The sequence below is a fragment of the Ahaetulla prasina genome, chromosome 5, assembly GCF_028640845.1.
Source record: "Ahaetulla prasina isolate Xishuangbanna chromosome 5, ASM2864084v1, whole genome shotgun sequence".
Classification (NCBI taxonomy): Eukaryota; Metazoa; Chordata; class Lepidosauria; order Squamata; family Colubridae; genus Ahaetulla; species Ahaetulla prasina.
In genome coordinates, this window is record NC_080543.1 from 109,515,241 (window position 1) to 109,542,459 (window position 27,219).

The following is a 27,219-nucleotide window of genomic DNA, read 5'->3' on the forward strand; positions in this document are numbered from 1 at the left end:
GCTCAGGGATGAAATGAGGGGTCCTTGGTGCTCTCTGAACTTGTTTGTTTTCTTGCAGACATTTTATTACCCTAAGTAAGTAACATCATCAGTGCTAATAGGGGGTGCTGTTGCTGTCAAGTTTATATTTTGGTGTCTTGCCTGTCTGGATGGGGGCAATCTTAGGGATTGTTTGGTTGGGTTGTTTATTGATGGCTCTTCGGCAGTTCCTTGATTGGGATATCACTTACTTGATTTTTGGTCTGAAGTTAACCTTGGAGTTCTATGCTGATCTGAGTGCTGACGACTGGTGGAGAGGTGCTGGAGTCTTTTTCTCTTTTTGGCTGGTTGATTGGCTCTTTTGCATCGTCTATATATATTGTTAATGTTTATGTGTCTGTTGATGGCCTGTTTGTCAGAGTGCCAAGCTTCTAGAAATTCCCTGGCATTTTTGAACTTGGCCTTGTCTAGGATTGTCACATTTTCCCAATTGAAACTATGGTTAAATCTGTCAATTTGTTGTGAAATTAAAGCATTTCCGTCAGGGGTGAAATGCTCCTGGTTTGGACCAGATCAGATGATCCGGTAGTGATGATGGTGGGTGGTTCGGAGAACCGGTCACAAAAATCCCTGACCCCCACCACCACCCATGCCCACCCAATCCCCAGTCGCCCGTTTCTCCCCTTGCTGCTTCTTTTAAAAAATGCTTTTAAAAGGTTAAAAAAAGGCTCTGACAATCACAGCTGAGCCACGCAATCGTCAGAGCCTTTTTTTTACCTTTTAAAAGCATTTTTTTACAACCTATTCGGCCCAATAGGTTGTAAAAAATGCTTTTAAAAGGTAAAAAAAGAGACTCTGATGATCCCAGCTGAGCTGCACGATCGTCAGAGCCTTTTTTTTACTTTTAAAAGCATTTCTTTTACAACCTATTCGGCTGAATAGGTTGTAAAAAAATGCTTTTAAAAGTAAAAAAAAATTGCGCACCATAGCTGATCACCCCCCACGTGCTATTCTACTTACCCCATGCCTCCTTTTGGCATGCACTGTGTGCGCACCTTGAATTTGGTGTGTGGTACACACTACACATGCGCGTGCGCAGTGGGCATGCGCAGCCAGCGAACTGGTAGTAAACCAGTTCAGATTTCACCACTGGTTTTTGTTATGTCTTCTGACTGCCAGTTGGTGTTCATGGATACGTTCTGCCAGTCTTCTGCCTGTTTGTCCTACATAGTGGTTGTTGCAGTTCTTACATTGTATGTTGTAGATGACGCCTGTTTTTTTCTTCTGGGGTTGGGTTGCTGGGTTTTTGGGTTTGCTTAGGATGTTTTGAAAGAATGTCAACTCCTATGTTTACCTTAGCCAAGAAATCAGTACCATACAACCAACTGATTAAGAGATATCATGCTGAAGAACAGCGAAGTGGCTCTTTAAACATTTACCTCTACCACCCGATCTTCCAATGTATGAAAAATACCAAAGTACTTTCAGTACCATGGTCATACCAGAAATAACTTATGACTGCTAAATGTGGAGCCTAAGAAAATTTGAAATAGAGAAGTTCTGAGTACCCAGTACAGTAAGTGGTGGAAGAGTAAATATTAAAAATTTCACTCAGATACCAAATCTGAAATGGCAAAATATACTGCAGAACCAATTTGAAGATGTTATGAAAATAGCACAGAAAGAAATTATGAATAGGCAGGAATATTTTAAATATGCAAAGCAATGGGTGGCCCCCAAAGTTGACATATTGGTAGCCCTTTTAGATGCTTGCAGGATTGACCACCTCTTAAGTTGGAGAGATGAAATAAAGAAAAATCTTGGACCCAGATTGAATGTTTATAGCATTGGACTGTATACAGCACAAAGGGACGCGGTGGCTCAGGGGCTAGCACGTTGAGCTTGTCGATCGAAAGGTCAGCAGCTCAGCGGTTCAAATCCCTAGTGCTGCCGTGTAATGGGGTGAGCTCCCATTACTTGTCCCAGCTTCTGCCAACCTAGCAGTTTCGAAAGCACGTAAAAATGCAAGTAGAAAAAATAGGGACCACCTTTGGTGGGAAGGTAACAGTGTTCCGTGCGCCTTTGGCGTTGAGTCATGCCGGCCACATGACCACGGAGTCGTCTTTGGACAGCGCTGGCTCTTCGGCTTTGAAACGGAGATGAGCACTGACCCCTAGAGTTGGCAACGACTAGCACGTATGTGCGAGGGGAACTTTTACCTTTACTTTACTATATACAACACAAAAACCTGTTGATCTTGTCATTTCTAGCAGTGAACCTACCTAAATGAATGGACTAAACTATTGAATAAATTATTTTACTTTTTTCCTTTTGTAATACATCCTTTTTTTTCCTTCTCAAACTCCCCCCTTATCACTCATATTCTTTTCACTCGTTTCTTCACTAATCACCTCAAGCTTTTACCTTAACCAGTCAAATTAATATTTTTTTTAGATTTGTATCCCTTTGTTATGTGCTTGTATGGTTTGACACATGCTTAAAACACATATTCAGTTTAGACATTCCCACTCCTAGTGATTCGGGTAAGAATTTTAACATACGGTATTTAATAAGTAGTTCAAGTATAGACCAGGTTATTGTCAGCCCTTTGAGGTTGTCCGGATTAGGAAAGAGACACCACAAAAAAACTACAACCATAATGAGATAGGCTGTTGCAACATCAACATACAAGACTGACTGCATTTTCTTTTCCTTTCCTCTTACGTTCCAGGAAATCAGAGAGGAACCAGAATGAGACTTCCTAATATTTTTTCTCTTTCCTGGAATCAAAGCATGTTTTGGCACCTGTTGTAATGGGTTCTGAGTCGCAGGGAGGGGTCAAGTGCGAGGGGTCAAGTGCACAATCAGTTTGGAGTCGCTCTCACAAGAAATCTAAGTCCAGCCCTCCTTGAATTCCATTGACATCTACCACCAATTTGCCTTGACCGTTAGTAGTTCAGATTCTTGCAAAGAGATAAAATGGAATAAACTTGTACTGATTTGAACAACCCGGATTCCTGATTGATTACACCTGACAACGTCCATTTGATTCATTTTACAACCATGGTGGCTTATTTTACGAGGCTAAAATTAACGTTAAAATATGCTTCAAGCATTGTATTGTTTTAGGACTTGTAATTCATCTTCAAACACCAACGATAGAAAATTACAGCTACCATCACTACAAAGAATACTTCCCTAAAAGTTTTTTCTCTGCTTCTATTTAGGCTATATGCGGCACCTGTTAAGGGTATCATACCGCAAGAAAAGTCATTGAGTCCTCTGCAGTGGTGTCGGCATGTTCTTGATAATCCAAGCCCTGAGATGGAAGCTGCCAAGCGTTCTTTGTGCTTCAGGCTGGAACAAGGTAATTCTAAGTTTCTATTCTTATTTTGTTGTTGTTTTTCCCAACTAAACCTTTTCTTGTTGATTGAAGTTGGTTTGATATCAGTACCAGTGTAAGATTAGCCATTTGAATATTGTTCTGTATGGATCTGTCCTTTTTTTTTTTTTTTTAAATAAGGATTAGGAATTTGTGTGCTCTGGAATTTTTTTTTTCTTTCTGTCCCATGATTTTAAGACACATTTCAAAGCTTTTAGTTGTGTTTCTGATATCCTTATCTTTTGGAATTCCGGCTAAAGTCTGATGCACGTTTATAAATGGTTGTTTTCATTTGAATGCCACTGTCATTTTCAAATTCTCACTTAGCTTGTACAACAATGTGTTCATTCGTTTGTCAGAAAATACCTTCAAATGAATAGAATCAGATAGAAGGTTGATTCAGAATAGTTGTTTGTGACATAAGTACAATATTGACGGTATGTTGAAATGATGATTGTGGCAAAGACCAAGGAACCAATTAGAAGCAGACAAGATATGAACACATTTATTCAGCTACTATGTCTCTTATCAACATGGCAATTGGACTGATTTATTGCCCCTCGCAGAATTTGTCTATAACAATTCACTGTATACCTTTATCAGCATGTCTTCTTTTCAAGAAGTCTCTGGACACCATTAGTGGCACCTGCTCTGTAGAAGTCCTAACTCAGCTGTTTCTTAAGCCTCTGGTGTTATCCAGGCTGCATAGTTTCTTTTAGAGAAACAGTTGGATTTGACCAAGGGTGGGTATAAATGTGTAAGATTGTACCAAGATTTGAGGTGGCTTCCCTCTACATTTTTGCATTTCTCTCACTTATCAAAAAGCTTGACTCAAAGGTTTATTGTCCATTAAGCAGAGCAGCTTTCTATCTACGAATTGCCTGCTTCAGTGAAATTTAACTTGTATTTCCCCAGTTATTTCATGTTCATGTTTGATATTCAGCACTTTCTTCTCCGCTGCACTTTTAGTGGATGGGTAAGATTAATATGAGGTGGAGTATAATATGAATTCTTGGTGCAAGAACACTTAAAATATCACATGCATTGGAAGAGCTACCTTGAATCGGACAGATTGTAGGAAGGAATGAAAAATGTTCATGAAGTTCTGAAATTCCCATGCAGACTCTATCATTATGAAGTGCCTCCAAATTGCCAGGCAACAACTGATATGTAATGGGCAGAAGGGAGGACTTCGAGGGACAAGAAGAAGAGCTGCTCTAAGACAGCAGTCAGATAAAAAATATATGAATCCAAGGTAGAACTATAATTTAAGAAACCGGCTCCCTCTAATTTTCATGAAGTTAAAGGAATCCTTGGTTGTATAAACAAAGGCAAAGAATCAAAATCATGTGAACTATTAGTACCACTTTATAAAGCCTTGGTAAGGCCACACTTGGAATACTGAATCCAGTTTTGGTCACCACATTACACAAAATATGTTGAGACTTTGGAAAAAGTGCAAAGAAGAGGAATTAAGATGAGTAAAGGCCTGGAAACTAAAGTATATGAAGAACAGTTGAAGGATTTGGGTTTGGTTGTTTGGAGAAAAGAAGGACTGGGGGGACATGATAGCAGTATTCCAGTATTTGAGAGGCTGCCACAAAGAGAAAAATGAACATTTTATTTTCAATTTGAAGCAGAAAATAATGGCTTGTGGTTGCATCTACCATCTTGCAAACTTGCAGATGCCCTGCTTTTTACTGGCAACTCATTGAAGTAGAGATGCCAACAAAGAAAGATTTAAAGAAAAAGAAACCAATAGGTTTCTCCAAGATAACACCCAACACAGGATTGGAAGTCTGTCAGTCTCTAAATTGGATGTTACATCAGCAGAAGGGAAACTCTGTAGAAAGGTGAATGCACCAAACCAAGAAAACTGGGTTGTATTTAAGAGTGAAAAGCTATCTAGAGGGAACTGCTTACCAAAGTTAGACAGAATAGTGAGTTACTGTATTTGAAAGCAACTTGAGCTGAAGGTAAGGAAGACAGAAAATTAATGAGTGGAAGCTTACTCAAGTTAAGTCTTATCTTTGCCCCCAAACAGAGCATCCCAGACAGATTCAAGTACTATTGCATGCAAAATATGGAGCAGAGCCATGAAACTGGTCTATCAACAGTTAGGAAAGGGAATATAGAAATTCAGTGTTGCATAGACTGGCTTGCTGCACCTATACATTGATCAGTTGGAGGCAGGGGCAATAGATGTATAGAACCAATTTGCTCTAGTGGTTAAGGCACCAGGCTAGAAAGCGGGCGATCGTGAATTCTCGTGAGTTCTCCCTTACCATGAAAGCCAGCTGAGTGACCTTGGGTCCAACTCTCTCTCTCAATCCAATTCACCTCAGAGTTGGTTGATGAGGGGAAAATAGGAGGAGGAAGGAACATTAGATACGTTTGCCACCTTGAGTTGTTTAGGATTGGGAAAGGGAGGGAGGGAGGGAGAGACAGAGAGAAAGAGAAAGAAAGAAAAGAAAGAAAGAAAGAAAGAAAGAAAGAAAGAAAGAAAGAAAGAAAGAAAGAAAGAAAGAAAGAAAGAGTCAGCCAAGGAACACTGCACTTTTATCACTTTTCCTAAAACACATTTCATACCTCTGACTTTCACCACTTTCTTCCTCCATTCTATTCTCAAATTACTTTTATAAGAAGAGCAGAAGGTCCATAGTCTTTTTCCTTCCCTGTGCCTATTGAAAGCACGCCTGCTAAAACTGACTGGAACAGATATCGCACTTTCCCTAAGAACAGCAAAAAGCTCTAGATTAGAACGTGCTCTGTCTGTCCTCTTCCAGGTTTTGTTTTTTTTTTTGGTACAAATGCTGTGTTTTTGTTACTGAGGTTCTTGGAATCCCAGCTGCAAAAACAGTACTTTTGTTCACTGTGAGTCTTCTCAAAGGCGCAATTGTGGCAAAATAATGAATGCTGTTTACACGTGGGCTGCAGACTGCATTTGGGAGTCACAGGGAGATGGCCTTGGATCAAGACTGTTATGACACCAGTCCAAAGGCACAAAGGACCTTTTTCATTTTAAAGGCATTTACATTTTATGATTTCTAATGAAAAGGAAAAAAGATTGACATTTGTCTTAAAAATGGCTTTTGTTATTCTTGGCTTTTCTTTAAATAAGATCAAGAAGACATGTTCAAGTGTTCTCTTTCATATATGTGGATGCATAATTTAGGTAAATGATTCAGTCCATCATTGGTTGTACACAGGGTGGATTTGATTTAAATCAAGTCAATTTAAATCACGATTTAAATCATGATTTAAATCAGAGGTCTCCAACCTTGGTCCTTTTAAGACTTGTAGACTTCAACGCCCAGAGTTCCTCAGCCAGCTTTGCTGGCTGAGGGACTCTGGGAGTTAAAGTCCACAAGTTTTAAAGGGACCAAGACTGGAGACCCCTGATTTAAATCATTAGTAAAAAAGCTTGATTTAAACCAAGTCAATTTAAATCAGAGTTTTTGAAGAGCAACTGTCATCTCTGCCCCGCAGCGGCTCCTCCTCTGACCCACTGTTGACTCACCGACAGTCCCATTAATTTTAATAGGATGGCTGGTGATGCGCAGTGACACAACAAGGTGAGGGATGTGGCAGGCAACAGGTGAGAGGATACCCGCTAACAGGCGCTGCCCTGATGGATCTGATATGACAGGTGCTCTTTAAATGCAAGACTCATTCTTGCTGGTAGTTAGAATCTAATATTATTTGCAAACAAAATGAAGGTTTCCTATTTAGCTTGCAGAGCTTGGATTCATTGAACGAGTTTACCAAAAATGTAAACATTGCAGAAAATACAGCCTCATGCTACATAACTAAGCTCCATTTCATGCTGAATAAACTAAATTATTAATGTATTTTAAATAGAGAACTATCTTTAGATAGATTTTTACTCCAAAAGCATTTTATTAAAATAAATTTGAAAAAATTTAAAAAATCCAATTTAAGTAAAAACAATCGGATTTAAATTTTAAAAATCTGATTTTTAAATTTTTTTTAAAACCATCAATTTTTATCCACCCTGGCTGTACAGCAGTCTGGCATTTAACATGATTATAACGGAAGAATGTCTGCTCTGGAGTGTGTACGTTTGCACTAAAAAAATGTATTTATGTAACTTGAAATTTCATTTTGGTGAAAAGAAGAAATATTTACATTTATTGATTTATTGACATTTAAGCTTAAAAAGGGGATGCAATTTATATTGGCTACTTGGCAAGTGAATCTGTGGTTTATCATGAAACTTCACTCATTTTGTTTTCCCCAAAATAAGACATCCCCTGATAATAAGCCCAATCGGGCTTTTAAGCACATGGCAATAAGGCCAAGAGCTTATTTCACGGTTCAAAAAAAATATAAGACAGAGTCTTATTTTTGGGGAAACACGGTAATCCAAATAATATTGTGTTTCAAGAACCTTTCCTCTATGATAATTAAAAGCTCACTAATACAGCATTTTTAAAACACGAGTTTGTTATTCTGCATGCAATAACAATGATTTTAGTGTTTAACAAAACTATTGCTTCTAAAGTTATTTCATTATATATATATTCATTTTGTCCATAATCATAACATTCTCACATCCTTTATTTTACTGTTAAATTTCAATTTAAATAATTTGTATAGGTAAATATTGGTACCAAGAAGTTTTTAAAATGTTCAGCGTTGAATTGTATTGTACGGGAGAGAAGAAAATTAAGAAAAGAAACAACACTTTATCCCCTTTTGATCCATTTGACTCATAATGTGGTTCATTTTTTATTTATCTTAAAGAGGATTTTTCCCCTCTAACCTATAGAAAATGATTGGCATTCTATCAGTTCAGTGGGACTAACTCCCATGCAAATGGCATCTCATTTTGATACGAGATGGACAGCAAATAAATTTAATAAACCCTCAAATATCAGTTGGTTTGGGAATAAATTTCCCTGTCTCCAGTGAGACTTATCTTGCTAGATGTACATACATCAATAGCTTTCTTGTGATATTAACTTCCTAATAGATATGCATTCTGTTGCTAAATACAAACTGATATTTTCTTTTCTGTACCCACTAACAGCTAATAGATGGCGGAGTCTCTTCTCTTCATCTGTATCCTTGGCTTTTCCTTATAGTCCTGTTCCAAGGTTTACTCCATATAGCAATAGCTTTAACAGCCCTGCGTTCCCTAAAACCTTCAGCAAAGCAATATTAACACCAGAACAAACAGGTAATGCCTTCTTTCTTACTAACATAGCAATTTAATATTCTCTAAGCCCAAGCCCTGTAGATTTACTGAAGGTGTATTTAAGGACCTTGTTTTCTGTAAGGAAGACTACAAATAGACAGAAAATAACTAGAAATCCCAAATCTAAAATAAATCTGTACTGCCGTTTTCATTTTTGTTTCTTTGTTCTACTTTTTTAATGTGAAGAAATTATAGGATTCCTATTTGTATTGAATTAATGAATAGAGATCACTACAATACCACTTTTAATACATACTGATTAAGTGGACTGCAGTAGGACTGAATATTTTGAAAACGATTTGGAAGAAGTACCCATTTTTTCCCCAAAAATAAGACCCTGTCTTATACATTTTTTGCCACCAAAAACAGGCACCAGGTCTTATTTTCAGGGGATGTCGTCCACTGACTCACCTCACTTGTGGACATTGCCCCCAGCCTATTTTTTGCTGTCAGAGGCCTTCTGGAACGTATGCAGTCAGCAAGGCCGGCAAGGCTTTCCTGAAGGTCTCTACAACTGATAACAGATCCAGAGCCGATCCAGAACTCTTGTCGGCCCTGCCAGTTGCAGAAGAAATGGGCCGGCAAGGCAGATGTCGGGGTGTGTGAGACCTGGCTGCAACTATCCGAAGGTACAGTAAGTAGTAGGGCAGCTCCACCCCCCGCATCCCCACCCTAGCTTAATTTTTACCTGTGCACCCTGGAGTGGGTGGGGTCTTAATTTGGGCTTATTTTGGGGGTAGGGCTTATATTGGGTACACATGTAAAAAATCAAGCTAGGACTTACCTTCAGGGTAGATCATATTTTTGGGGAAACATGGTATGTTTAACCATTTATCAGCACTTCATAGCCATTTTCTGCACTCTTTTGAACTTGCAAACAAATTCACTTGCTTTAAGAATTTTAATGAATCAGCTCAAGGCAGCAGCATCTTTTTTGAGGTTTGTACAAGCAGATCTATTTAATGAATAACATAAAACAGTGGTGCACAGGTGTGGTCCGAGCACATTCCTAATCATCAGCAAAGTATGCATATCCTTAGGTGGCAGGGCGTTGTTTGGTGCATTTTCTATAGTGTCATTGAGTCTTTCTTCCAAATAGATATTTATGATATTGGGATGATGCAGGCATAACTGTATATAACAGTCACATTCTTCGTTCACTAACTTATGAATTAGTGCTGTTACCTTTATGACATATTTATGGATTCAATGTTTTTCAACAGATTGCATTTCTAGAAGCTCTCCTCTTAGTCCCCAGTCATCTCTGGACAGTGAATTGAGCACTTCAGAATTAGAAGACGATTCCATTTCCATGGGGTATAAACTACAAGACCTCACAGATGTCCAGATCATGGCTCGGCTACAAGAAGAGAGTAGGCTGAAATTTTTATTTTCCTATTTCTAAATAGGGTTGATGTTGTTTTGGTTTTTGCTTTCTAATTAGAGAGAAAAAGGCTTGATCTTTGCAAAACTACATGATTTTGTAGAAGATGCATTTAAAAAATTAGTTAAAATTTGTAGTTTGGTTTTTAAGGGAAAATGGTGTTTGCGTACTACTTCTCCGTAACTCCTTAAAACATCTGCATATTTTCACAAAATTGAATTGCTTTTCTTATGCCTGGTGCGTGTTTCCTGGAAAATAGGCGTTGAATTCAAAGAGTTGGAGACTGGTATGATATATACACAGTCATACATTTCCCATTTGTCTTTACATATGAAGACAAGATATGCTTTCAAGAACTTAATTGCATAGCCAATGTAAATCACAATTAACTATCCTAACTTATATGACATTTGACCACTGCAAAGAGAAGAAACCTAACTGGAGTGGAGAGTGAGTTAATTGCATAAAAATAAAATGGCAGAGTGTCACTTCTGTGCTAAAAATGAATGCATACTCATTTTCAGTTGAAGTTGATCAAATTATAGATCAATGCAGAATTTACTTTTTATTTCATCATCTTGTTTGGGGATGACTACTTACATTGCACTATATGTATTTTATGCTTTCATTAGTAACTCAGCTGAATATTTGCAGTATGAAGTTTATTATACAGGTGCATTGCTATGCAATGCTGTACTTTCCTACCAATCCAGTGGTATCTATTGTAAGAGATCTGAGAAAGGAATGGAACAGAGAGTGAATGTAAATAATCAATATTTGACAGGACAATCAATTGATAGCTTATCTCATTAAATGGCAACCCAAGTGGAAAGAAACCTAGTAAGAAACTAGTCAGCCGCCATCTCACTTTCACTTGTGTTTCGATATCATGTGGTGACGATGTCCCATGGACTCTGGGGAGAGTGGATGAGAAGGCAGATGTTTGAGGGTAAAGCGAAAGTAACTGCCGCTTGGGGAAAGCGAAAATAATTGCTGTATTCTCCCCACAATGCTGTTTCAAGGTCAGCGGTTGGGAGAAGAATGCAGCTGTCTACCAACCTGTGCTTGAAGTGACCATTCTGAAAACACCTTGCTTGAACCTGATTGGTTGGGGGGGGTGGGGAGGCAGTGATAGGAGGCAGCTAAGGAAGACCAAAGTTGAACTTAAGGATTTTGGTGCACGATTCTCGATGAACTTGACTTCTGATAAAACTATACCTTTCTCAACAAATAGAGCTAAGGATCATTTCTGTTTAGAGGTTTAAATTTGCAGCAGGTCTGACAAAGTGTTTCAAAGAATCCAGACAGTCTTAATGAACTCGGTATAAGTAAAGGTGGGAAATTTCCTGTTACAGTTTCCAAGGGTATGTATTTACTCAGAGTCACATTAAAGAAACCTTACTGAAATCTCTGTAATTCTTGGTTCTTTGATCATGGTTTGTCCGGCAAGATTAAAATAATAATGCAATTATATTTATATTATTAGTAGAAGTTTACCACGTTGTATTTTGGATCTTGTTTTCCTTTACAGGCCTGAGGCAAGACTATGCTTCAACTTCAACATCAGTGTCAAGAAACAGTTCCAATGTATCGCTTCCTTTGATCAAAAAAGGGATCAGTGGTGATCAGGAATTTGATCGTTATAGCCTTGAAGATGAGGAAGAAGAATTTGACCACTTACCCCCTCCACAGCCTCGACTCACACGTTGCTCTCCTTTCCAAAAAGGAATTCCCCATTCCCAGACGTTCTCCAATATACGGGACTGTAGGAAGAGCCCGATTTCCCCATATTTTCCGTACAGTAATAATCAACAGCAGCCATTTTGCTCTCCTCAACCCCCAAATCTTCTGGAGTCTCAATCAAGCAGAATTAATGGAGGTAAGAGTGGCTGGCTTGTGTGCCCTGAGTTTTTCTTGACATCAGCTTACATCTGATCCTGAACAAAATGTAATACTAGTGGGCTGTTCTCTTTTTGACAATATACCTAAAAATAGTTCATAAAGGCTTAATATTCTGGAAGTAATTTCCTTCTTTCCATATATATCCCATTCTTATTTCCCCACATAAGCACACATTTTCTTTTCTATAAGAAGAGGATTCCTGTGTTTAGCACTATAAATTTTGCTGTTTCAAGTGGAGCTCTTGCAACTTCCGGCCATCACAATCCTCCTGACAGGGATAGGAGTCATATTCTAATACAGTTGGAAGGTATTTAAGTAACAAAGTTTAGTTTAAATGAAAGATCAAAATCCATGCATCTCAGTAAACTGCATATATTGTTGGGGCGACCCTGACTAATAAATACTGCAGGCTCAATAATTTTTTTTTGTTTTGCATTAAAATTCTTAATTATAGTGAATCCATCAGTATTTCTTTAATTTTGGGGAAAGATAAAACACTTTACACTTAAGTACACTTGGCAAATACTATGTCAGAAGTTCTTACAATAAGGCATATAAATTATAGCTAGCTGTAATTTGTACTTGTTAAGTCTTCACAGTTACGACTCCGCCCAGCCGGCCCGATTGCTACCCACTCCTGATTGGCTGAGACACGTACAGCCAAACAGCGGAAAAACACGGCACGCCTATTGGTTCCTCTCGTCTGACAGCTCCCTATTTAAGCAGCTATCAGACGGCAACTAGTTTGTCAGTGTATTAGCCAGAATGGAGTTTGCCTTGTTCTGTTAGCTATCGTTGTGTTGAAATAAAGCATTACATTATATTAGCCAAGCGTCCGCCTGTACTTGCCTAGTTCTCCATAAAGAGCAGTACTAGTTTATTTTATGATCTGGGAGGTTGCTTATTTCTACATAGGATATACAGTACATCATTTTGTCTTCCTTCAGGCCCATGCAGCTTGAAATCTGCTAAATCTGTTCACCACATATTGCGACTATTTTGGGACTGCAGCAGAGCTGAAGTCCTTTAAGGGCAAAAAGCATGATTCTTGAATATTGAACTAATCTGACTTAGTTGGTTAGGACAGATTTAATTTTCACAGTTGGGATGGCACAAAAATTGAGGTAGAAGTTAATGCATAACCTTTTCTACCACTCTTCCGATCAAACAAGTTAGGACCAGAATGGAGAGGAAACACGAAGTAAGGGAAGTTGAGGATGTTTGGGACTGAATTGAACTAGCTTCAGCTGGCATAGATTTTCTGAACTGAAAACTTTCAGAGCCACATAGGGCAAATTCCTCCTGTTTCTGTTTTGGAATATCGCAGTCACCATTATTCCCATTCCAAAAATGGGATCCTAGTGTGAAAAGAATATTGTTAGAGTTTTCTAAGTTAACATTGTCAAAGGAAGTGGCATGGCACAATCAAAACTGATAAGATTTTGCCATTATTAGCTTCCTTGACCAGCTGCGTCCTATAAATCCCACATCGATTGGTCCTTTTGACTTGATCCAAAAGAACTATCTCTCTGAAATTCATGCCTGATTTTTTCAGACAATGCAAATGTCTTACTTTTGCTGCAGACAAACTCCGAAGAAGCATGCCTAATTTAGCTCGAATGCCGAGTACCCTTACTGTCAATACAAACAGCAACCCTGCAGGTTCTGTGAGGAACAGCCTAAGTTTTGATTCTAACTTGCATGGAGCCAGTAATGGGGTATCCAGAATGCAGTCTTGCAGTAAGTATGAAAATATCTGTGTTTTTTATTTATTTATTGAAAGCTGTTTGATTACCATTCTTTCCTAATCTTGGATCTTTTGATCCAATTGTTCTACAGCCCCTATGGCAAATCATTGGGATTGATAGGAAGAAGCAAGGCCCTGGATTTTTGGGGGGCGGGGGAACTACTTTACAATACCGTATTTTTTGGACTATAAGACGCACTTTTTTGTCTCCCAAAAAGGGAAAATGTCTTGTGTATCTTATAGACCGAATATTACCAAAGCCCTGCCTACCCGCAGGCCATTTTTTGGCCTCCGCATGCCCTGTTTTTGGGCCTTTTTCAGGCCGAAAAAATGAGTCGAAAAAAAGCCTAGAAAATAGACCGAAAAAAGCCCTGAAAATGGGCCAAAAAAAGCCTAGAAAATAGACCGAAAAAAGATTGGAAAAGGTCCCAAAAATGGGGCGCACAGAGGCCAAAAACTTTTTGTTGTTGTTTTCCTCTTTTAAATTTGCATCTTATAGTCAGGTGCAACTTATAGTCTGAAAAATATGGTATTTTAAATTCTTCTTGCTTCAGGTGATTTTTCTTTTCTTTTTAGGATCACTTTAAGTTTATATATGTGGCTTTCAAAAAAAATTGCAGGTAGTATGACTTCTTTTCCTCCCCTCCTTTCCTGAGAAATTGTTTCCTCAGAGCAGTTGATTCATTATCGGAAACGAAGGGTAGGAGCACTTCAGTGGTGCTGGGGTTGTTCAAATGTGAGTCTGCCAAATATGCTAGGGGGAATAAGTAGCTTGACATTTACAGAGACAGGAAGTGAAAGAGTCATATATAGCTGCATTTTCTGAAAACTTAGTTGTGGCCTCCAGAACCTTCCAAAAGTTGCCACCAAATTGTGATTCTAAAGTGAAAACATGAGAAGTAATCATATGAACTGTATCAAATTTTGCCTATTTTCCCCTGGCTCTGGCTCTTTTTGGCATGGTTTTGGAAGGCCCACTGTAGTTGTTGACCTGGAAGAGGCTACTAGGGTGTGCACAAAGTGGAAAACAAATTTTGCTTCACATCTGGAGCAAAGTTTTAGAAGTCCCATTGAATTATTACCCACCCAGTACAACATCTCACCACACTCTGCCCACCTGCTCATTTGCCTATCTGGCCAGCTCCTATGGCAAGTTAGCCATGTCAAGATGTCCTGCAGTTAGTTGGTAGTAAGTTGACAAAGGCAAGTTGGATATGGCGAAGTGGTGACAATTAGTTGGCCACAGCGAGTTCTCCCATTCCATCCATACATTGCTGCTGCATTATTATTCTACTGGCTGTTCTGCCTCCAGTACTCCCAGTGTGTTCCCTTAACTTCACTCCCCTATTTGACACCACGTATGTCCCAGATGGATATCCCATTAGTTCATTCTGAGTTTAGCCTTCCTGACTCCTTCCTTGCAGATTTGGGCTATTTGCTGGTATTCTGTTCTAGTTGTATGCCCCTCTTCCCATTTTTGTATTTGCCCTTTTTGTTCCTCAGTTTATCAGAATGCTCTTTGTGTAACTATCTGCCATCTTCAGCTTCTATAGTATGCTGGCATCCTGCTATAAAATAAAAGATCTCCCACTTGCTGCATTTTTCTCCCAGGGTGTCAGGTAACTAAAGTCCCCCTGCAGTGGTATATTTCTTGCACATCTCATTTACTGTAGCTGATGTTTAGTAAAATGTTCATCTATTTTCTGTGCTTGGTTGGGTGGCCTGTAATGTATACCTATAGCAATATCATTTCTTTTTCCTCTAATATTCACCCAAATGCATTCAAGAGGGCTTTCATCCTTGGTATGGTGTATTTCTATAGAGGTGGAGTGATTACTTATGTACAATGTACCTCCTCTTTTGTTATCTCCTCTTTTGTAGGGTGTGTATGCTTTGAACAATTTATATCCTTCTGGCAGCATGTTCCAATCATGGGTTCCGTTGCACCAAGTTTCTGTAATGACAACAAAATCATACCTGCCCTCATGTATTAGGTTCTCCCTGTTCGTTCCCCAAATTCTGAGGACTAATATGTATGTGGGCTGACCTTGTGTTTATTCCTTAACTCTCCTGTTTTATACCTGAATTCTCCTTCCTTCTCTCCACTTCCTTCCTCATTGTCTGATTTATTTTCTTGGGGTTTGGTCTTAGATTGGCCACCTCCTCCTTTCTTTTTTGGTTTAAAGCCTTTCAGATGAGCCTAGCTAGTTGGGTTCCAGTCTTTGTGAGGTGCGGCCCATCTCTTGCCAGAAGCCATTCTTGTAGGTAATGTAAACCATAGTCTAGAAATGCAAAGTTGTGTTAGTGGCACCATCCTTTAAGACAATGGTTTACTTTTAGAATCCTTGGTTTCGTATTGACCTATGGTGGGCAGTATGGAAGAGAAGACTGCCTGTATCCTGTATTGTTTCCTTTCCTGCTTATTGTTCATAGTCCCTAGATATTATTTCCAGGCTTTGGGTTGGATCATTCATCCCAACATGAAAGAAGAGAAAAGGATAATAATTGGTGGGCTTGATTATTTTGGTAAGCCTCTCTGACACATCTTTGATCTTAGCTCCAGGGATACAACTTCCTTCCCTTACCTCCCTACTAGTTATCTGGTTTACAGAGTCTGTTTTTCTGTTCCTAGGCAGTCATTAAGAATTAAATTTAAATTTAAATTGAGAGAAACTTTACTTTGAAGATTTATATTCAGGAAACTGGTTTAATGGAGATCATTTTGTTCTTATTTTAAATGTACTTTTATTTTCTGTCACTAAAAATAGGATTCCCAAAAAATACCCAACAAGGGGATTTTTCTATTTTCTTTCTATGCATTTATTGTTGACATAGTTGTAAAATTCCCAAATGTAGGAAGAGTTGATTTCCAGGAGACAATGATCCAATAAATGATGATTGTAGGACATAGTACTTCAAGTCAGTGGAGATTGATTCCAGATTTAATTTGATTTTATCATTACTTAAAGCAGCGGTCACCAACTGGTGGTCCGTGGACCACAGCTGGTCCACAAGAAAATTTTGGTGGTCTGCAGAAAAATTATTTGCATTTTTTATATTGCACAAAATCAAGGGTCCTCATACTACAGCCCCTGGGCAGGATATGTGCAATGAATGTTTGTGTGGCTGCAGAGAGTCTCCCCCTTTGGGGTGTTTTTGTGTGGGTCGGAGGGGGACAGAAATTTTGACTTGGGGTCTGCTTCAGCCTCCTGGTGTGGGGCTTTGGGTGAAGGCTGGAGAGAAGCATTGCTGGTGGTGAAGAGCTGGAAGGTCTTGTTCCAGTGGGACTGCATCATGGCCTGGAACTGGCTGACCATCTCAGCCTGCTGAGCCTCCAGGTACCGGTACCTGGCCTTGCACTTGTGCAAGTCTTCCCTCTGCTTGGAAAGCCTATGCTCATAGTCCTCAGTGAGGTACTTCTGCTGAGCCTCCTACTCAGTCAGATCCAATTTGAATTGAGCCAGCTGTTTTACCAACTCTTTCTTGTGGTGCTTGCTTAGCTCCAACTACTGCTTCCTGTTGGGGCCCTAAGGAGCCTGGGCGGGGAGGCAAGGAACGTCTGGGAGTGGAGGGGCAAGTAGAGGCCAGCCAGGCACCCCTTGGTGTGAGTGACATTGAGTTGGCCACGCCCACCTAGTCACATGACCACCTAGCCACACCCACCCAGCCAGTCATTAGGTAGATCATATTAGTAGTCTGCGGGATTTAAAATTATGAATTTAGTCATCCCTGAGGTCCGAAAGGTTGGTGACCCCTGACTTAAAGGATGCTAGGAGGTTTTCTGCTTCCAACTTTCAAGTTGTTCGGCATGATTTGGATACGAAAATATTTCAGTCCAATGCTGTTGTTGTTAATACCATTTCTTCAGTTTTTCTCCTCCTCCTGCTGAAGGTTTTAAAATATTTTCCCAAACTCATATAAGTATCTGCATTTACCAAAAGATGACTCGTGCAGTGTAATTATGACACAAAGCTCACCCTTAAGTATTTGTATCACAACTTGTGCGTCTGGTAACAGGCAGTGTTGTGTCTTGTCCGCTCTCACCGCAGCCGGGATCTGCTTATCTGCTCCCGAACACGGAGGAATGTATGCCTCCCGGCCCCAGTCCTGGCTCCATGCCCAGACAAGCTGCAGAGGAGGGAGCATCCCCCGGCCCCAGCCCTGGCTCCATGCCCAGGCAAACAGAGCAGCTAGACCCCTCCCCCTCCTCCACAGCATGTGAGCCTGAGGAAAGTTTACTTCCAACAGCTGATTGGAGTGACCCTCGCATCAGAAGATCGGATAGGCAGAGGCAACAGAAGGAAGGGAGGGGCAGGCCTTAATGAGTGCTGAGTCATGGAGCCACACCCCATGGCCTATATAAAGGATCTGCTTTCTGGCAGTCTCTGAGTCAGGCAAAGTCGAACTTATCTTGCTGAAGTCACTTACTGGTCTCCTGCCTGCTCTGAGGACTTTGCTAGGACTTTGGGCAGAGCTGCAGAGGCAAGCCTGATTCGGATTTCCCTGACCCGGCCGTCAGCGGAGGAGTGGGACACGACAGGCAGTATATGTTTTCTCTTTGCCTTCCCCATGGATATGCATGCCTGAATTTCATACAAAAAGGGCCAGATACAACAGGAAAGAACTACATAATAACTTGAGCACCTGAATACATTTTTACATGGTACATTTGTTTAAATAATTTACTTCCTCATATTAATATGTGAAGTCAGGAATTATTTACAATTCTCTTCAATTATAGCTCTCAGTTATTTTTTTTTTATTTCTCCTCTTTTTATAGTTCCTTCACCAGGACAACTTCAACACAGAGTCCACAGCGTGGGACACTTTCCAATATCTGCCAGGCAGCCCCTCAAGGCTATGGCCTATGTGAGTCCAACAGTTCAAGGAAGTAACAGCGGCAGTGGCCTGGGGTTGTCCAATAGTAGCTTGCAAATGCACTCCAGTACAAGCATTCCAGTGCCAAACAAGACTGCAAACACAAATATTGTAACTCGTAGTAGTCTTCCTAGGCCTTCCCTGGCCATAAGTGGAAGCAGTATACCTAGGAGCAAAATTGCACAGCCAATTCGAAGGTAAGAATACATTTGTTGAAGGAGAAATTGAACTTACAATCTTTAAAGAATGATTCCCACTCCCTGAAGTTCTGTCATGAAGTCTAGAGATGCCTAAGCAAGTAAGTATTAGATTGGATGATGGAAGAGATGGACAGAGCTCTTTCAGTAACAACAGCCCTTTATTAGTAGACCAGTACAACCCAACAACTTACTTGTCTGGCAGTGTCCTCTTTTACATAGGGCTGTCAGACAGCTTAACTAATGAGCTTCAAGTATTTTCTTGCCGTTTTGGAGGACCTGAGTGAAGCCTATAGCTCAGGGGTCTCCAAACTTGGTCCCTTTAAGACTTGTGGACTTCAACTCCCAGAGTTTCTTCAACTCCCAGAGTTTCTTCAACTCCCAGAGTTCCTTCAACTCTGGGAGTTGAAGTCCACAAGTCTTAAAGGGACCAAGGTTGGAGACCCCTGCTATAGCTCACTCCTTATGTGGTACATAACAGTAAGAATTCTCAAAAATCAAGCATCTGTGTAAATTTAAACTTTGGGTATGAAATACACCAGATTATGGTAGTTTGTAACTTTGGATTCTAACTCTAATCATAAATTGTATCAATAATATTACAGGTCATCTGAATCAGAGCAAAACGTAAACTATAGATGAGCAGTAACCACCCTTTCTCTTAATATGAGCGAAAGAAGCAGGGTTTCACATGCCAAAATAAGTTCTCCCCTCCTTTTCCTCAGGTGGTGTTTCTAAAATACAATAACTCTCTCCCCTGTAAATTCCATTTTTTGACTCTAGTTAACTCCATGCATCCACACACTTGATATAAATGGGTACCCATCATTCAGATTGGCAGCTTATTGTCTGCAGACTCATCTCTGGCATATACATACTTTAATCTTCTGTCATCTTCAGTTCCACTTAGAGCTTTCTGTAATGTTGAAAAGGACCCATCATAACACCTCCTCTTCATTATTCAATTCCAGGAGCATTCAAGCAATTCTTTCTCCCACCTGCCTATAAATTAATCCAGCTCAGGTTTATCAGCTCGTACTGGGTTTATTGAAACGAACAAGCCACCTCTAACTTTGATCTGATATCTGATACTGATACTAGTCTATATGCATCCCTTTTAGGGGAGTTTCCCCTAAAAGCTTCTTATCAAAACAATCACAAACTGTTTTGTTTCGGTGTCAACATGGATATGAGGTTCTTAATGACATGCTATGTTGGAGAACTGAGTCATCAGAGATTTACATGCAAAAGATGCAAAAATCATTCATGGAATCACCAGTTGGAAAATAACTACCGATAGTAGTAGATAACGAGAAACATCGATATCCATAGATAGATAATGGGTCAAATTGTTGTTTTCAGTTGGTTTGTGCTGTTACCCTATTAATTCTGGACTGCCTTTGGTTTTATAGCCAATAAATTGGTGTTGGCAAGGTATGAATTCTTTTAACTGAGCAGCTGGTTTAACATTAGCTATTGTGATGTCTTTCCTTGAGAAAAGGATTAACTCCTGACTTTACTGAGTGAATAAACTAAACAAGAAGACCATACATTAGATTGGCAGAAGGGTTAGCTTGGGAGGTAAAGGGCACAGGTAAAGAAGCAGAAGAGATAGTAGGAACTGCTTTCATGATATATTGTATGAGATATATGTTTTGACCCTTCATAGAGGATGAAGTAGAGCTAGTCATGATACTGGTGGTCAGTGTTTATCCCAAGGACCCCCCTCTGGCTGAGGCATAGTCAACAAGGCCCCTGTACTCAGTTTCTCATACTCTGAAGTTCAGCCAGAAATGCTAAGCGGAGGCATGTGATATAGACCAGCTAAACTCTACAGATCTATGACTTGCCAAGAGACAGACCAATAGAAGAGCAGATTCTCATGTGCCTTAGTTTGTTCATTGGGGGTTTAGGACAATTGGCCGCGCCCCCTGCCGCAGCGGACCCACTGGGATATTCATCCTCAGCTGTCCCTCCACCAGCACTCCTCTCCTGCCACTGGTCCCTCAGTGTCCAGAATGCCAGTAGAGGGGCAGTCAAGGATAAATACCTGTGGTGGGTCGGCTGCAGCAGGGGTTCCCAGGAAGTCATCTTCCTTCCTGATTGATTCTATGGATATATCCAGACACTTTTCTTGAAAATAGTATAGGTCCGTGATGGAGAACCTATGGGACGTGTGCCACAGGTGGCACGTGTAGGCCTCTCTGCCAACACGCAAGCCCTCGCCCCAGCTGAGCTCTGCGTGCACGCCTCCTGCTGGCCACCTGATTTTTGGGTCTCTGCAGCACTGTTGTTTAATCAAAATGCAGTTAAAACACTATACAGGCCATCAAGAATATAGCTATATGGGTCCTTGAGTGGCTCAGACTGCTAATGCAGTCTGTTATTAACAACAGCTGCCTGCAATTACTGCAGGTTCTAGTCCCACGAGGCCCAAGGTTGACTCAGCCTTCCATCCTTTATAAGGTAGGTAAAATGAGGACCCAGATTGTTGGGGGCAATAAGTTGACTTTGTATATAAATATACAAATAGAATGAAGACTATTGCTAACATAGTGTAAGCCACCCTGAGTCTTCGGAGAAGAGCGGGATATAAATGCAAATAAATAAATAAACAAACAAACAAACAAACAAACAAACAAACAAACAAACAAACAAACATCCAACAGGAACAGGAAGTGCCTTACAGCAGATAGAGATAAATCCTAGAGAGGCAGGAAATGCATCACTGAACAATGGAGATGAATGCTAGAGAGGAATAAAGCTGCATACAAGGCAGATATAATACCCGTAACAGCGTAGGCATGCAGGGGGGTGGGGGGGGAGTGCGGGATGTGTGGCATGCCTCCCCGTGCCCCTTTTTTGGTCCCAGGAGGCTTCAGGGAGGCCTGCTAGGCCCAAAACGGGGCAGGGGGGTGTTGCACGTTCATGCGCAGGGGCAGGGGGAGCGTGTGCGGGGGGTGCGCCCATGCGCAGGGAGGTTATCATATGTGCATTGTATTATGGGTGTTGGCACGTGTGCGTCTGCTGTCGTACGCGCGCACACGCTTTCAGCACACAAGGACAAAAAGGTTAGCCATATAGGTGATTTGTCGTCTCCCAGATTTGTAGAATGAAGTGGTGGTGGGGGGATATCAGCAATGGGTTAACTCTGTAATGAGTTTGGGAAATTTCCAAAAGAACTATGTGATAGCATTTTAAGAAGGGATCCGAGAATTCCAGTAGCTTCATCTCAGGGCAGGATTGCACACTATTCCTGGCACAAAACTGCTCAGTTTTTCTACCCGGTAAAACATTTGAAGTGTCTTGTGGAACTGGACAAAGAACGGGAAGACCAATTTGTTCCATGTTTGAAAAGACATTAAAAAGTTCTTTTAAATTAAAAGGATGCTTGCAGTATATTCCACCAAATCTTTCTTCTGATGATGCTAAAAATGAGAGGGTCATTCTGTGAGATTTCATCTGAGAGGTATGTCAATTGCAACTTGTGGAGAAAATAGCAATACATGTGTGCTTAGTTGTTCATGGAACTTCGCCTTATTTTATGCTTATCTTGTGTGTGTTGTTTTTTTTAAAACAGTTTTCTCCAGCCACCGAAACCTCTTTCTTCATTTACTACTCTACGGGATGGTAATTGGAGAGATGGCTGTTATTGATGTCAGGTCAATCTGAATCCCATTCAAGAAATAGCTCAGATCTCCTACCCAGCTGGCTGGGTAAATATAATTTTAGGAGTGCTATAACTTAGTGCTCTTTGTTATTCTTATTCTTCTGTACTTATCATTGTCACTAAATATATTGCACTTAATTTTCTGCTTAAGCAAAAAGCGGTACAGATAATTCTAGACTTACGACCAGAGTTGGGACTGAAATTTTGGTTGCTGAGCAATATAGTCATTAAACGAGTCATCATGTAACCGGACTTCATTTTACCCATTTTTACCATGGTTATTAAGTGAATCACATAGTCATTAAGGTAATCATGTTTGTTAACCAAATCTGGCTTCCCCAATCGACTTAGCTTGTTGGGAGTCAACTGGGAAGGTCATAAATTGCAATCATGTGACCACAAGATGCTGCAACAATTGCACACGCCATGTTCCTGAATTGCAATCAGTACCAGTTTCCATGTACCTGAATTGCAATCATCTGATTGCAGACGGGTCTCGGACAATTCGACGCAGCCAGTTCGCCATGGCCAACTCACCACAGTCAACTTTCCACAGGACAACTCGCCATGGGGCAAGAGTTACACTAATATCAAAGAAACGGTGAAATAGAATATCTAAAGAAAGGATGCAAAAGGAGGGACAGAATGAAATGTGAATGACAAAAATTAAACTATTTTTTAATTTATTTTAAATAATTAAATTGAATTGTTAAATTGTCCCCCAGTGAGCTGTCCTGCAGTGAGTTGGCCGTGGTGAATTGTCCCGCAGAAAGTTGGCTGTGGTGAGTTGGCTGCGGTAAGTTGTCCCATTCCAGACTGCAGGGGTGGTGCAACAAGTTGTAGCTCCAAGGAGAAGTTAATTCACTTTTCCCAAGGCCGTTGTAACTTGGAACCGTTGCTAAACAAGTGATCGTAAGTCAAGGACTGTCTGTATTACAAAGTTAGCATTGCATTGTTCTTATTTAACGTTTCAAAATACATGCACAAAGTACCTGAAGTGTCCCTCTTGGGGAGTCAAAATGTGACTTCTGAATGTTCAGTCAGAATGAAGTGAGTTTATTTTAAAAACGTGTTCCTTGCTTTCTTTGTTCTCTTTAGCTAGGCATTTTTTACCTTGTAGATTTACAAATTATTATGTACTTCATTTTTTATAGTCTTTTCAAGAAAGCATATTTTTTGCACTTGATATCTTTTTTGTATTTGCTTGAAAAAAGACTGTCAAAATTTTCATGTATGTTCTATATATATATATTTTGTCTTTTAATAATCAGTATTTGGTCAGAATATGTGTTAAGCGTATACCCAAATCCAATGAGGTCTATCTGTGCCAACTTTATGTACATCTCTGCTAAGTTGTTCAAATACTTGATGAAAGTTCCAATCAGCCTTCAAGATGAAACAGTAATTTAAATGATAACATTCAATCACATGGGGTAAGGATACAGGAGCAGGGGGGGAAGAAGGAACAGAAAGCAGAGATTCGATTTAGATGAAGACTGAGTGGATGGGAAGTATGATAGTGAATGTATGATATAACAGTATGCACTTAACAAGCTTTTAATTTAAATTGCCATGAGTTTGTTCCCTCACCTCCTTGTTAATTTATTACCACAATGTTCTATTTCTAAGGAAATGTGTAAATTGCATTGCACTAAAAAGTTGCAGTGATCTCTTACTTATATAGTCAAATTTCAATACTTTATTACAAAGAATACACTTGCAGTGTTTTATTAACAATTGTATATGATGGAAATGAGTATGTTTTCATGGAAGTATTACATTTTTGATAAAACTTTGGCAAAACATTGAATTGCACTAATAAATGCTTTCTTACTTAAAGAGGACAATTTGGATACTTGGCTACAACCTGCATTCTGCCGATCTAGAAAGTTTCAGAACTAAAGAAATCTATTTCAGCAATAGAATATTTTTGGATGTGCAACAGGAATGGGCCATCTGTGTTTGCTCTGCTCCATTTTCATTTAATTAATAAGTATACAGTCTGATTGAGGTGAGCATCCCTTAATCACAAGATAAATTAAAGATCCCTAGCAGCCTAACTCTTGGTTAGGAGTTTTCCTGCCAGGAAAATGGCAGGAACTTATCTGGGCAGTTTCTGAAAATTGGATACAATTGAACAGAAAGAAGGAAAAAAAGAGAGAGAGAGAAGGAAGGAAGGAAGGAAGGAAGGAAGGAAGGAAGGAAGGAAGGAAGGAAGGAAGGAAGGAAGGAAGGAAGGAAGGAAGGAAGGAAAGAAAGAAAAGAAAGAAAGAAAGAAGGAAAGAAAGAAAGAAAGAAAGAAAGAAAGAAAGAAAGAAAGAAAGAAAGAAAGAAAGAAAGAAAGAAAGAAAGGAAAGAAAGATGTACCTGATGCATCTGTACAAATCATACAGCTCACCGGTTCAAGCAAACCAGTTGTTAAATTACCCCCCTCCCCCACCATCAAAGTGGATCCTGGGCACTGCACTGCAATGGAGAAATGGGCAACGGGGTGGGCAGTGTTGTGTCTTGCCCGCTCTCACCACAGCCGGGGTCTGCTTATCTGCTTCCGAACGCTGAAGAATGTCCTCCCGGCCCCAGCCCTGGCTCCATGCCCAGACAGGCTGAGGAGGGGGCATCTCCCGGCCCCAGCCCTGGCTCCATGCCCAAGCAGGCTGCAGAGGAGGGAGCACCCCCCAGCCCCAGCCCTGGCTCCATGCCCAGGCAAACGGAGCAGCTAGACCCCTCCCCCTCCTCCACAGCATGTGAGCCTGAGGAAAGTTTATTTCCAACAGCTGCTGATTGGAGTGACCCTCGCATCAGAAGACTGGATAGGCGGAGGCAACAGAAGGAAGGGAGGGGCAGGCCTTAATGAGTGCTGAGTCATGGAGCCACACCCCATGGCCTATATAAAGGATCTGCTTTCTGGCAGTCTCTGAGTCAGGCAAAGTCGAACTTATCTTGCTGAAGTCACTTTCTGGTCTCCTGCCTGCTCTGAGGACTTTGCTAGGACTTTGGGCAGAGCTGCAGAGGCAAGCCTGATTCGGATTTCCCTGACCCGGCCGTCAGCGGAGGAGTGGGACATGACAGGCAGTGTGAAGGAAGGAGAAGGCCGCTTTCCCTCTTCTCCCTGCTCTTCCTCCTCCATTCGTGCCGGGTGCTCCGTTGCCCGTTTCTCCATTGCAGCGCAGTGCAGCACCCAGGTTCCACTTTGATAGCGGGGTGGTGGTAATTTAACAACCTGCTCACCCAGGGTCCGGTTGTCCATTGCGGGAGGCTCATCCCGCATGTGCGGCTGAGCTGGAGGACCTGGATGGGCCATGCCTCCCACAACAGCCAACCTGACCCTGGGAGAACCGGTCGTTAAATTATTTGAATCCCACCACTGATGCAGCACCTCCAAATTCCACCCAATAAAGTAACTGTACAGCAGAAAGTGGACACGTTACCCTCAGCAAGCTAAATAAAGTCTGAACCTTTATTTTTTTTTCTGCAATCTTTCTCAATTTGAATTTAATAAAGTAAAATGTTGAAAAACAAATATTGAGAAAGTGCAACTGTATTCTGCCCATTCTTGTCCATATGAATATCTATGGAGTTTCTCAGGCATCCAGATCATGGTTGTCCCAAAGGTTCAAGAGGCAACTGGACTTTGTTTTTTCTTTGAAGACGTTTTGCTTCTCATCCAAGAAGTGTCTTCAGTTTCGGCAGGGTGGTAGGGAATGGAAGGATTTATACTCCTTGCAGGCATCTGGTCCAGAAAGTCCAGTTGCCTCTCGAAAAAGCATCTTTGGGACAACCATGATCTCAATGACTGAGAATCTCCATAGATAGGACACAAAGAAATCAGCCATCTTGCTCACAACCATGGTGCGTAGCCTTTAAAGGACACCTAAGTTCCAGAAATCTTACTTTCCAAATACTTTCAGAAATTACCTTTTAACTGTACCTTAAAACTATTAGAGACCTTCAGAATGATATGCTTGAAAAGTGTTCATTGGGTGAGTTTATCTTCAACTGGTTCTAGCAGGGAATGGAAGGATTTATATTCCTCACAGACAGCTGGTCATTTGCATTGTTTTAGAGAGTTGTTGAGGCCACTTGAAGGTTTATCTGTGTCGTCAGGGTCATCCATTCCCTACCATCCAGCCAGAACTGAAGAAGCTTCTTGGATGAGAAGCGAAATGTCTTCGAAGTAAAACAAGAAAATCCAATTGCCTCTTGAAAAATCACCTTTGGGAGGTCCATATGAATAGACAGCTAAACTGAAGAAAATCACAATGCTATATCAGACTGCGTACCACACTATTTATCATGGCCTTAACAAGTGGGAAAGAAAACATTTGCTCCAGTGATTCCTGATCTCTCCTGGGAAAAAACCTACCAATACGCACAGCAGAGTCAAAATAGGGACTGTTGAACAGCATACGCCAAACCTGGAATCTGCAGATTCTGCTATTAATAATTTATAAATTATACATAGTTGCTTTACAAATTCCTGGTGGTTTACTTTACAAGTGAAATAAGTTCAATATAGTATGAAAAGCACTCAGACAACATGAACCTCAGTATACATATACATACAATCACTTAAGACATTAAGACTATCACTTAAGCATGAGCCAGCAGGGTGTTGCAGCTGCCAAAAAACCCTAATGTACTCCAAAGTTGCATCAACAGAGGGATGGCATCAAGATCATGTGAAGTGATAGTATCTCTTTATACTGCACTGGCGAGATTACACTTGGAATACTGTGTCCAGTTCTGGTCACCATGATATTAAAAAAAGATGTTGAGGCAATAGAAAGAGCAACAAAATGATCAGGGGTTTGGAGGCAAAACTGTATGATGAACAATTGAGGGAATTAGGTATATTTAGT

At 40.5% G+C, this 27,219-nt stretch overlaps 1 protein-coding gene across 3 annotated transcripts in view; it reads left to right on the plus strand.

The window, feature by feature from the left end:
* The window catches only part of SLAIN1 (SLAIN motif family member 1), a 29,004-nt gene extending 2,185 nt beyond the window's left edge, over window positions 1–26,819 (plus strand). The window contains exons 2-9 of one of the 3 annotated variants that reach the window (XR_009155552.1): window positions 3,207–3,346; window positions 8,415–8,564; window positions 9,806–9,955; window positions 11,498–11,845; window positions 13,453–13,608; window positions 18,396–18,690; window positions 22,271–22,406; window positions 26,465–26,819. Coding sequence is in view for 1 of the 3 variants with exons in the window: in XM_058186786.1 (XP_058042769.1) it covers window positions 3,207–3,346; window positions 8,415–8,564; window positions 9,806–9,955; window positions 11,498–11,845; window positions 13,453–13,608; window positions 18,396–18,690; window positions 22,271–22,346 (1,315 nt within the window). In the remaining 2 variants the exon portion in view is untranslated. Of the gene's footprint in view, window positions 1–3,206; window positions 3,347–8,414; window positions 8,565–9,805; window positions 9,956–11,497; window positions 11,846–13,452; window positions 13,609–18,395; window positions 18,691–22,270; window positions 24,459–26,464 lie in introns of those variants that run through there. The other 2 variants (XR_009155551.1, XM_058186786.1) reach the window with 2 other exon arrangements.
* Window positions 26,820–27,219: the final 400 nt, after the last annotated feature.